Source organism: Rutidosis leptorrhynchoides, chromosome 7 (assembly GCF_046630445.1).
Source record: "Rutidosis leptorrhynchoides isolate AG116_Rl617_1_P2 chromosome 7, CSIRO_AGI_Rlap_v1, whole genome shotgun sequence".
Lineage (NCBI taxonomy): Eukaryota > Viridiplantae > Streptophyta > Magnoliopsida > Asterales > Asteraceae > Rutidosis > Rutidosis leptorrhynchoides.
Window position 1 is genome coordinate 341930849 of NC_092339.1, and position 13598 is coordinate 341944446.

Sequence of the window (13598 nt, forward strand, 5' to 3'; positions counted from 1 at the left end):
TTTAAAATTTATTTAACAAACGTTCGTAGTACTCGTTTATCATCTTGATGGTTATTAATTAAGTTAAAAATGAACTTATGTGATTTTAAAATAAACGGTGATTCGAAAATGAGTTTTATAAGTTATAGGCTTATTAAAAGTATATTTAGGATCTAATTATTTAATTTTAACACTTTTTATATTTTACCCATAAATGAGAGGGACAGTTGATGTAATTTTTATTTATTAAATTAATGATTGAATTTTAAACCATAATGACCAAAATAAATAAATATAGTTAATATAAAAATTCCGAAGACTTTTATCCGCCACTGATGATCAACGGAACACGAAATTCAGTCCGTGAAAGGAATAGTAAGAGACGGCTAAGATTTCACACGTTTATATTTTAAATTATATTATAATTATTATTATATTATTATTAATATCTCGAATGAGATACACAATCAAATATTTCTGTTTAATGTTGAATTATGGTAAAGTTATTTAACAACTAGCACCACTTGTTATTTTTTTTTAAATTTATGGATGACAGCCTTTATTTACATACACATGCTTACATACACAATTACATTAACACAACATCTGTGTTTCTTGTTGAACCTGAACCATCACCACTCAACTTTCTTGCTTCCTCCTCCTCAACCAACGTACACCACCATCCACCAACATTGTGGAAATCATTACCTGCTGCATTTCTTTTTCATTCTTTCTGCTTCTTTCATGCGTACAACCGAAACCCATTTGGTTTGTAATATTCGATCACCCCTACAATCACCTATACCACTGCTATAGTTCTGTTTCGATTCATTTACCATTTTCATCCAACACCACGACAACTACCATAACCATTACCAACAAACCCATTTATTTATCTACACCTATTTCAAAACCTCGTCACCATGAAAACCATTTCGATTGAACTATTGTTACTACCCATTTCTTTCTGTTTTCACGAATGCAACCACCACCACGACAGTTATTATAGATAAAAACCACCACTTTACATTGACTATTCGAAGCCACCATCAACTGGTCATCCTCACTACTGCTGCACAATTCCTGTTTGAGTTGTAACGATGTAGAAGATGGTGCTATAGTAGCAAGGGCCAAAACAATACACGTTCCGCGTAGCTAGGTACACGTTTCGCTTATTTTGGACACAAGATTACGCGTTTCACGTAAAGGTACACATGATCCGCGTAATTATTGCTGTTATACGACAGTTTCTGTTTAATGTTCGAACCACGACCAATCTACAACCCATTACTTTTTCACCACTGCTGCTTTGTTTATATTTATTTTATTTACAAGAAAATGGTGATATTTGAGGAAGGATAATAATGGCCAACAATTTATAAAGAGGCAAACCCCACTTGAAGATTATTGAGCTGTTTCATTTTTTTTTATTATTTGGAATTCCTTTGGAGTTGGGTAACACAACATAATTCGGACAAATTGGTTATTTGACTTATGTGTTAATTTGGGTCGTTGGCAATTAAACAAAACCAACATTTTTTTCCTTCTAATTCACTGCCACATTTAATTCAACGATTTTTTTTCTTGTCTTACTTACTGGAACCCAGACCGCAGGCCTTTACATTTTGTGTTGGGCCGAGAATCAAAGTGTTTGTTGGGCCGGTTCTTGACTAGTTGGGCTGCTACGGTCCATTAATATTTAGTGGACTTTGATTTATACTAGCGATATTGTTAGATTATGATTAGCGACTGAGATGAGGTTAATGACGAGTTATGATACAACAATGATGATGTTACGATTAAGATAATAACGATGATCGTATGATATGATGATAACGATTACGAAGAAGATGATTATGAATAATGATGAATGTTAGTCGTAATCTAGATGAAGTTATAATGATGATGAGATCACGAAGAGGATGAACTGAAGACGTTTATATTGATTAAGCTAACGACGATGATGAATTATGATGTATGATTATGATCATGAATAAAAGAGTTGAATATTATGATGATGATGTTATAATAAGATTATGATGATGATGAAAAAAACTGATATATATAGAAAAGAAATTAAAATGGTTATTATAATAGAAAAGTGTAGTAGATCAGATGGTTGGAGTGTTTGTGTTTGAGCGAGAGGTTCTAGGTTCGAAACCAGACTATGACGTTTTATTTTTAACAATTGAATCTGTTGGGCCAGAATACATGTTGGGCCGATTTATATTAAGTAATTATTCTTGGGCCGAATTATGGTTGGATCGAGATATGAATTATATGAATTTACTGCAGTATTAGAACAGAAAAACAAACGTAGAGCAGATGGTTTAGGGGTGTTGGTGCTAACCGAGAGGTCTTGGGTTCGAGCCCGAGCGTGGGCAGCTATTCTTTTTAAGGGCTACTTCATTGAGGTAGTTTACTTATTACTCATTTTTATTATTATTATTATTATTATTATTATTATTATTATTATTATTATTATTATTATTATTATTATTATTATTATTATTATTATTATTATTATTATTATTAGTATAAGTATTATCAAAATAAGTATCTTTATTAGAATTATTATTATTATTATCATTTTTAATATTATCATAATTGCTATTATTATTATTATTATTATTATTATTATTATTATTATTATTATTAAAAGAACCTTTATTTTTAAAATCATCATTTTTATTAAAATTATTAGTATTATCAAAAGTATCATTTAAAATTATCATTTTATTTAGATTTATATTATTATTATAACTAACATTATTAGTAAAACTACCTTTTTATTTAAAATTTCATTTTCATTTTCATTATTATATTATTATAACAAATAAATATTTTGTATATAAAAATATACTTATACTAAAATTATATTAATATTACCTATAATTATATTCTAATAATATTAACATTTCTACGATATATATACAAAATAAATGCATATATAACATGTAATTTAAGATATGAAATATATTAGAGTTTAATACAAATTATATATAAACTACAACATTAAAAATACAAATACTATATAACTAATAGATGGAATTATTGGATTTTCATTATATATTTTAATATATATATATAAATGATATAGGTTCGTGAATCTGAGGTCAACCCTGCTTTGTTCAGTTTCGTCATATGTATTTTTACTACAAAATACAGTACAGTGAGTTTCATTTGACTTTTTACCCTTTACATTTTTGGGCTGAGAATACATGCGCAATTTTTATAAATGTTTTACGAAATAGACACAAGTAATTGAAACTACATTATATGGTTGAATGATCGAAGCCGAATATGCCCCTTTTTGCTTGGTAACCTAAGAATTAGTAAACTGATCTACTAATTAACGCGAATCCTAAATATAGATCTATTGGGCCTAACGAACTCCATCCAAAGTACCGGATGCTTTAGTACTTCGAATTCGTTTTTATCATGTCCGAAGGATTTCCCGGAATAATAGGGGATATTCTTATATGCATCTTATTAATGTCGGTTACCAGGTGTTCACCATATGAATGATTTTTGTCTCTATGCATGGGACGTATATTTATGAGAACTGGAAATGAAATTCTTGTGGTCTATTAAAATGATGAAAATGAATGATTATGATAAACTAATGAACTCACCAACCTTTTGGTTGACACTTTAAAGTATGTTTATTCTCAGGTATGAAAGAAATCTTCCGCTGTGCATTTGCTCATTTTAGAGATATTACTTGGAGTCATTCATGACATATTTCAAAAGACGTTGCATTCGAGTCATTGAGTTCATCAAGATTGTTATTAAGTCAATTATAGTTGGATATATTATGAAATGGTATGCATGCCGTCAACTTTCGATGAAATGAAAGTTTGTCTTTTAAAAACGAATGCAATGTTTGTAAAATGTATCATATAGAGGTCAAGTACCTCGCGATGTAACCAAATGTAATGTATTCGTCCAGATGGATTAGGACTGGTCGTTATACTACATACATATTTTAAGGTTTTAATGTGATATAATGTAACCAACAATTAGTAAGAAATGTGTGACTTTTGGTCGTATAAACTATTAAGAATCAGGGCCGAACTTTGGGCGGGGCTGAAGGTGCTACCGCACCCGGACAACATAATCCAAATGACATCATAGTATTAGTCCAGTTTTATATATACTAGGTTCACTAAGCCCAATATTTTAGCCCATATAAATAATAAATTGTTTTACAAAAACCAAAAAGAAGCCCACTATTCCATATCATCATATCAAATCGGGACTGGAAGCTAAAAATTAAATACGGAGTATAATTGATTCGTCGTATCAGTATCACTAGGGCATCCAAACGTCATCTGTCCTCATTTTAGCCCATATAAATAATAAATTTGTCTATCAAATGTAGATTATGATAAATTGATTGAAGTTTTTGCATCAGAAAATGCACGTAGACATCATTTAAGGTGATTTGTAGTTCCGAACATGTGTATTTGAAATGTATTTGTTAAATAAAAATCGGCGTGGAGATGAGCCGCCTATCTTGACTAGGTTCCAAACCCCTAAATATTTGTGTTGTGGTATTATTATATTTTGAGGGGGGGGGGGGGACATATTTTTTAGATGTTCGCACTGGGCATCCAAATTTTCAGAACCGGCCCTGTTAAGAACTATGTCTTTTGATCGTAGAAGGAGAACATAAACTTTTATTATGCGAAATAGAACAAACTTATCTGAATATGGATAAGATTATCTTCTTTAACCCGTTTATTCGGATGATACGAATAGATGAACGAAATTAAATTGATATTAATATGAATATGAAACAAAATATTTATATGGATATGGCTGTGATTTTACCCGATTCATATTATTTAGATGAACATCTCTAGTTATAGGGTATTTGTAATGAGCTTTCATCTACGCTAGATATGACTAGATATGAATGTATATTTATTTGTTATTTATTTCATTTATTAAATCAACTGAGAGTTGTAATTATGTGAATCTAACAATTTGCTTGAAATTCAAGAGACCAATCTGAGCGCGATAATCACATGTGATTGACTCATATATTTAAAAAAAATAAAAAATTCAAAATATATATTTGTTTTTTCAAACTTTTTTTTTTTAAATTTAGTCCGATTTAGAGTTTTGGGTTTAGGGAAAACCCTAAACCGTACATGTTAAAAACTCAATGAAAATCCTAAACCCTAATTTCTAAACCCCAATTTTAAAGCCCTAATTTCTAAACCCTAATTACTAAACCCTAAACCCTGGATATAGGGTTTAGGGGTTAGGGTTAAGGGTTAAGGATTAAGGAAGTCAAACACATGTGAACCACATTTTGGAGTAGTTTTGACTACATGTGAGAACACGTGATTGTCGTGCTCTGATTGACTTGGATTTCAAACAAATTGTTGGATTCAAATAAATATTTCACAATCAACTGAATATATCAGAAATGATTTTTTTTTTTCAGACACTTGGAAATAAATATCCCCATTTCCCCAACGACTTCACTATTCTCACCCAACACCCTCAAATTAAACACTACCATCACTCTTCATTTTTAAGAGCATTTACCTCCGCTCCTTTTTTATATCTAATATATCTATATCTATATCTATATCTAAAGATGGCAGAATGGATGTTGAATGACTATATGTAGTAATCTACTGAATGCAAATTCTGTTTACTAATTTTGCTAAATAAAACGTCTTAAAGATGAAAATGACACTTTTACCCTTTTTATTATTATTTTAAACAATAAAGTAAAATATAAAACATAAACAACACTCTTTAATTGAAGTAGAATCGTTAAAATACAAAAACATTCAATAGACCAAATTTCTTCCGGGCAAGCAATAAACCAATTACAAAATTCGATTTTCAACCTTTACAAAATAACAAACGGTGTCTTGGTTTTTCACATAATCAAACCAAAAAATCCTCAAAATCACCCATGATTTACCCGTCAGGATTGGAATCAAAGTGCTAAGTTCAACCTCATATTCAAGTTTTGATTCTTTATATGGATTACACAGTAGAGATATTAAACAACCTAAAAAACATAGCACCTCAATCAGGGTTATATATACATATCCAACACAAAAAACATGCATACTATCAAATCAAAAGCAGAGAGTCGATGAAATATATATTGAAGCAGGAACTTGAGACATCGCAATTCGCAAGGAACAAACCCAATTAGAGACATCGAAGTGTGCAAAGGTCACCGGAGCAGCAGCGATGGTGCCGGAATTTTGCTCCGTCGATAGGGACGATTAGATGGTGCCGGAATCAAGCGACGATGATAGTAGCGATTACATGGTGATGGAGTAGTGGTGCTTTTTAGAATTTGCGAGTAACGATGGTGAATAAATTAAGGGAGTAGAGGGTAAATTTGGGAAAAGGGGAGCTATATGGGGAACACATACCAATTTCAGATTTATGGGAATGCCATTCGGTCAGCAAAAATTATCCAGTAAGGTGTAAAGAAACACTAACAAAATCTTACCGAATAATCCTTTGCTTCAATTAAGTCCAATAAGCCATTAATAAACATGCCCTAAGTGTTTTGTCCCTTTTTTTTAAAGGCAAAATTATATGATATTACTAAAATTACAAGGGAGACAAAATGCATTAAGGAATATGCATTTGCCATTCTGGAAGTACAGGAGCTATAAAATCACAAGCTAAACAAGGATAAATCTAATTGCCACAATAACATGTAGCCATACGATCGAAAATACATGTAACCAAGGTGCTAGCGCCGATGTTAACCAGGATCATTATAAACGGTAGGATGGAGTAGCCATAGATTCCAGTCCAAATTAAGTTTTCTTGCACTACTCGATACCAAAGATAGCTTTTTACTTGGATTTCGTTGAGCACCGAAGGACCACACCAATCTTTGTTTTTGAAGGCTTTTAAGTTGAGGTATCTCCAAATTACATACCCCGCGACTCATTCAATTGCTTGCCACAACACCGAAGGTACACTCTGATTTGAAGTCGGATTTTTTCCTTGAAACATACCCTTTTTTATGTTATCTCTACATCTCTATTCACATATGTAGATCTTTTAAGAGATGAAACAAAACCTATGATAAGATATTGGTAAAATCTTTAATATCTTGATTGAAATACTGTAATTTGTATATAATTTATGTGTAATAACAATTTATATCATTAAAATCACAGATTTAATAAAGGTTAATTGTTCAAATAATATTTTAATACCTATTATACGATTTTATGGAGTACTAGTGAAATGACCCGTGAAATTACGAGTTTGTTTAAACGAAACAATTTAATAACATGTTTTAGTTATTAAGTGAATTTAAATGCTAAATTCATTTATTTTAATGACCCGTTTGACTAAGAAACTTGTCGTTGTTTTTACAAATTTGTAAAGACATGTATTTTTGCATACATATGTAACGTAATTAATTTCGTAAAAAGAATCCATATTTAAATATTAATAATATAATAATTATAATAATTATTATTATATTAAAAGTAAATAATAATAATAAAGTTCGCTCAAAGTTGAGTATTTATATAATAATGAGTAATAATAAATGTCTTTTAAAATTTTTTTAGAAAATTAAAATACAATTATTATATAAAAGTTATACAAAATGCTTAAAAATTTGGGTGTTATGTAGAAGATTTTACAATTTAGAAAAGATTAGTATTTTCTTTTATAAAAGATTTCGTATTATTTTTTTAATTAAATTAATATAAAATTATAATATCATCATTATAAAAATTAAATGGTAATTAACTTAATGATGACATTATCATTTTAGAGCTTTATATGACTATATATATATATATATATATACATACATACATACATACATACATACATACATACATACATATAGATATTCTCATTGTTTATATTTATTCTTGAATTTGTCACTATCCACCGGTATACACTTTCCTTATTTTGGCAAGGCTAGAAAATAAGAAGTTCTCTTTTTTTTTTTTACAACGCAGAATGACATACCAGTCCAAAAGTACATACCTCGGTTCAAAAATCATGAACTGGTACGATCCGGTTCAAGATTTAAATATGCCGACTTCAAAAGGTTCAACTGTATATATGGCAGATATAAATTGAACTGACCCGGATCAAAATATTTAAATACCACATCAACAAGTTCAACTGCATACATTTGAACTGGATGGTTCGTCATACTTCTGGACTAGGGTTCAGACCTTGTCCTCATCATTGAACGGGTTAACCATTAATAGACCTGTCACTATCATTGAACAGGTTAACCAACAATATATTAATAAATAAATACTCACCAACACAACGAGATTTGAAATCTAGCAAAGAAAAAAAAAAAAAATGAGTAAAGAGATTGCGCTTGTCGAAGGTTGTGGTAGTACAAATGATCCAGAAGTTTTAGAAAGTTTGAAATCCAGATACCTTTTTATTCCTTATCCTTCATCTTCAGATGAGGATGATGCTGATGATGCTGATAATAATTATTTTACATCTCTTTCTATTTTTGGAAATCGAGACGTGGATGGACCTGAATCCCCCTTACCACCAAGTAAGTATATTGTTTGATTTTCGTACACATATTATTTAATTTTAATACTATATTCAATCTGATAATATTTATTTTAAATTTTTCTCTAAGATTACAACTAATTTCTCAATAATAATTAATTGATTTATACAATCATTTTCTGATACACGTGATTAAATTACCTGAGAACTAGAGTATTATGTGTCTGTGCAATTATGATTAACTTTGTTCACGACAATGAAATGTAAAAAAGATGTCAAAACCCTAAAATTAATTATAAAAACATACAATTTGGTCACATGTCAACTGTTTTTACAGTTCACTTGTGAATAATTCGATTAAAATTAGTTATATGTGTTTTTATAGGGTCAATTGAGAAGAAGACATGAGAAGCTTACATGCCCAATTACTTGTTATTTTGTTTAACGCGTTTTTCGGGGAATTACTATTTTTTAGAATTAAAAGTTTTATCGTAGAGTTTCAATTTTATCTGGTATTTATGTGGCTATGCTTTGTTTGTTTAAAAAGAAGTTCTATTCATTTTCTAAGTGTATAATCTCAGCCTACTTTCACAACAACCAAAAAAAAAAAAAAAAAATTGAATTTTTTTTTGCGGTGATCTAAGTTAATGACAGAGTAAATTGCAGATTGGATATTAACCATACTATTTATTACTACGTAATTACAAATTATTATAAATATTATATATGATAAATGATAAATAATAACAATTTACTTTGAATTTGTAGGTTTCTCTAATTTGATGGTTGATCCAAATATCATAGACCCGCACATGATTAAGGAAAAAATCATCTCTGCACTGAAGATTTTAAAATTCCGTGACCAGCGTGTACTGGTTCAGTTTTGGTCACCCGTTGTTGTCAGGAACAGGTGGTTGCTAACCACTTGGGACCAACCATTTGGTCTTGGTGTGGTTGATAAAGGGCTTTACTCACATAGGTTGAAATCTGAACTACATGCAATTGTTATTGATGGTGAGCATCGAGAAGAACTTGCTCCACCGGGTCGTGTTTTTAGCAAAAAATTGCCCGAATGGTGTTTGGATGTTCATAGTGGAGACACATGCAGCGATGTGTATGGATATATCGATCTGCCTGTATTTGAATCTGGTGGGGATTTATGTGTAGGCATAATTGAAATCATAACATCATCATCAAATTATGTTGATTATGCTTTTGAAGTTCAGAACGTCTCGAGTGCACTTGAGGTTGTTACACTTTTATTACAAATTTTTGTGTTAATTTTTGTAAGTGAACATTTTAATGTGCTTCGTGATGCGAGTTTATTCACTTGTTAAATTTCTTGAAATTTGCAGAAACAAAGGCTGAAGTCTCCAAATGCGCTTGTACATCCAAGATATTATGTGAGTTTTGTTTCACGTAACCTATCTACTACTCTTTCTTTATCTTTTTATGTAATAGAAGTGATAAATTCAGCCCATTTACTTATAAATAGGCGAGTATTTCATCTTTAATGTACTCCGTATAAAATAATTAAAGGTTAGGTAAAAATGGAGAAGTCAAATGGGTCAAATGGGTTGAAAGTTGCTCGATGTTTATTTAAGTATCCATACTTCAAAAAGAGATATCAAGGAATAGTCACTAATTTAGAGAGAAGGGAATAAGCAATTCTCACTCAGCCGCCTATTAACATAGATCAGATGTATGGTACATGTTTAGTCCGTTAACATTCATTTTAACATTAATTTTACACCTTAACATTTTCCTTTTAATTATTATCAAGCAATCATAACATTTATTTTAACATGTTAACATTCATTTAAATTTTAATCGTACATCTGATGTATGTTAACGGGTTAAAAATGTGTGGCCGAGAATTGTTTATCTGCTTATCCCAACGTTGAATCTTTCCACTACACACGCACACATATTAATTGTGGGTTTATTTGAACAGGTTGTAGAAGATAGTAGGAAACACGAACTCGATGGGATCCACAACCTTTTAAAGTCGGTTTGTGTCGATCATAATTTACCTCTAGCTCAGACGTGGGCTGTGTCTGAATGTAGCAGTTATGTATCTAATTCTGGAAATATAGAGCAGAGCTGTAGTACATTCAGCCGAAGCTGTATAGGGAAAGTCTGTATGTCAACAACTGAACTCCCATTCTACGTTCAAGATTTAAGCAAATGGGAATTTCGTGAAGCTTGTAAAGATCATCACCTTGAAAAATCTCGAGGGGTTGTTGGTAAATCATTAGCATCTCGTCGTGCATCGTTTTGTGTAAATGTAACCGAACTCGAAGAACACGATTACCCTTTAGCTCCCTTGGCCCACATGTGTGGATTAACGAGCTGTTTGGCTATTTATTTGAAAAGTATTGATTTCGACGTTGAGTATGTTCTCGAGTTCTTTTTGGACCCGAGCAACACAAATGAAGAAGGGTTACAGGGATTAATGGAAACAATAAAGCAACAAATTCAAAGCACTTTTGGTATAAAATTAGATATTACGTTAACGTCATTTCCTGAAGTTATTGGAGAATTTACTTTAAATTGGAACGTTGATTCTCAACGTTTCCCTGTAACGTTTTTGACTGAAAAAGGTGAAGCGCCATTACCGGAGTCGGAAAACGCAAAACAAATTGGAACACATTTACAAATTGGTGTTCCTCTTTTGGAGAAAGGTGTTGAAGATTCTGATTTAAATTCAGGAACAATAAAAAGAAAAAATAATGCTAATTTTAAGGGAGTACGTAGAAAAAGGAAGAGTGCAGAGAGTTCATTTAGCTATGAGGAAATCGAAAAACATTTTGGGAAGACAATGGATGCAGCTGCAGCTGATCTTAAAAGTGAGTTCATAGCTTTTAGGTGATGATTTTAATGTGTGTGTGTGTGTTTAAAGATTGTGATCTTAAATTTATGTTTTGTATATGTATGTAGTTAGCAGATCTACATTGAAGCGCGTTTGTAGGGAACTCGGTATACCACGGTGGCCATATAAAATTGGTCCGGACAAGAACAATATTCAATCCGATTCAATTACCAATGGTGATGGAAGAACTATTACACCGGTTTTTGAGGCTTCAAGTGAAAAACAATTAGGTACAACAAATAAAGCTACCGAAACCGGGAACCATAGTTTCACAGTTGTCTCCAACATGAGCAAACAAAGCTGTCGGATGGATGTACAGAGCCCTAATTACAAGTCAGATGGAAGTATATCGTGAATGATGATCAACGCAACATAAAGAAATGATATCGTTTCAAATATGTGGACAAAGAGGGCGATAGGATAATGATTGCTTGTGAGATTAACTCAACAGCAATAGATTTTTTTACAAATACTGGTGTCGCTATTGATGATGAGGTTAGTGACGAGCCCATTTTGACCCATAATGTAGTAACAAAGAACTTACAAACAGTGGATGCACTTGGTTTGAATGTTAGCTTCGTCGAACTTATGAATAAAATGTCGGATATGGAAGAATCGAAGACGGAAGTTGTTGATGATACTCGGTTTGAAGAAAGGAAAACTCAGGGAGTCGAAGGTAACGGTTTGAAAAAGAAGGTTAATAGGAAAGCCGCTTCGTGTTCGTACAAGCTAAAAGATAAGGTCAACGACTTGAATTATGGTGAAGCGCTTCAAAAGTTGTTCATGGAATCTCAAGTCGTTAATAGTGTTGGGTGTTCTTCGGTTGCGGAGCTCGGAATGTCTCATAAAAGCGTGTTCCAAAACCGTGCGGATCGCGGGTTAATACCCCCCTCATCGGCTACTTTGGATGGTGACAGTTCTTCAAATGATCTTACCTTCAAAATCGATAACCGTTCTGGGAAACAAATTTGTCGGGAGATTATTGATAGTAAGTTGAAAAAAGCGGGACCCAAAGATTGTTAGGTGTTTTGGTATGTTTGCGGATTTTTGTTGTGCGGTTTATAGGCTTTTGTTCGTAGGTTTTCTTTTATATTGTTGTATGTGATTCGGTTTCGTTTGGTTTCCGGTAGGTGAGACTCAGTTTAGATAGTTTGTTATGTCGTTTTTTATGTGTGAGCCTCATCGGGCTTCATTTTGTATCTTTTGTTGAAGACGTTTTCTTTTGGAAAACGTTTTCGTTTCTATATGAGTTTTCGTTTTTTCGAAAAAAAAAAAAAAAAAAACAATAGGTTTTTTAGATGTTTAGGCTTTAATGATGTAGTTAGACTACCAAATGGAAGGTTCAGCTACTCTGGCTTTGGTACGCGACAAGAAACATCGTCTACCAAATTTGTGTAACTCTGTATTCATAAAAGGCTAATTTTTATTGTAATGAAGCTGAATGACACTCTAATTATGCCAAAGTTATGTACAGGTCGTGTTTATGTAATGAGGAATTCATTTGTTTAATAAAGTAATATGATTTATTTGATATTTGATAAATATATATAACATTCCAATTAAATAAAAAGTGTATCGGTGTCTCATTAAAGGTTCTACATGAGTTAGAGCGAGGCTTCTCGTTGTTCAGGAAACTGAATCTCGTATCTATATGATTGGATCTAGAGATAAAGAGAAAGTTACGGCTAAGTCACACATTAACAAAAGATGTCGATATGTAATTATATATAAAAACATTGTCATGGCATAATATTTGTTTGAGATACGTACTACTTTGATAGAAATGCACGTACATACTAATCATTTAAAGTTACATATGTATCACATATATCTCAGGTTTAATATTCAAGAAAAGTAAAAGCCAAGTCCTAACGATAAAAATAGTGTGACAGAGATCGTATATGTTTCAAAAATGCTTATGTGGATAATGTAAGTGTATAGCATCCAGTAAAAAAAAAAAAAAAAATGAGGCTTAGAAAAAATGACGGTGTTAATAATGGATGTGAAATTCAATAATTCAGTTCTTCGAGTTGGATGCCTCGCATGAGGATGTAACTGTTGCTTCTAATTCAGTTCTAATGTGTTGCTTCTATATGAGTTACCATTAACCCCCTTCAAAATTTAACTTTTTACTTTATAAACCCGAATAAGAAAAACCTTTATTGACCAAAGAAGGAAACAAGTTTACAGTAAAAAAAAACACAAACAGAGTAAACCTTTCCAGACTCTAAATAAC

The 13598-nt window shown here is 31.6% G+C and overlaps 1 protein-coding gene across 1 annotated transcript; it reads left to right on the forward strand.

Annotated features, from left to right (window-relative positions):
- Window positions 1–8322: 8322 nt before the first annotated feature.
- On the forward strand, window positions 8323–11717 carry LOC139860359 (protein NLP6-like). The gene is made up of 5 exons (XM_071849124.1): window positions 8323–8530; window positions 9259–9737; window positions 9846–9893; window positions 10445–11339; window positions 11431–11717. Exons 1-5 carry the CDS (start codon window positions 8323–8325, stop codon window positions 11715–11717), a joined length of 1917 nt encoding a protein of 638 aa, XP_071705225.1.
- The last annotated feature ends 1881 nt before the right edge of the window (window positions 11718–13598 follow it).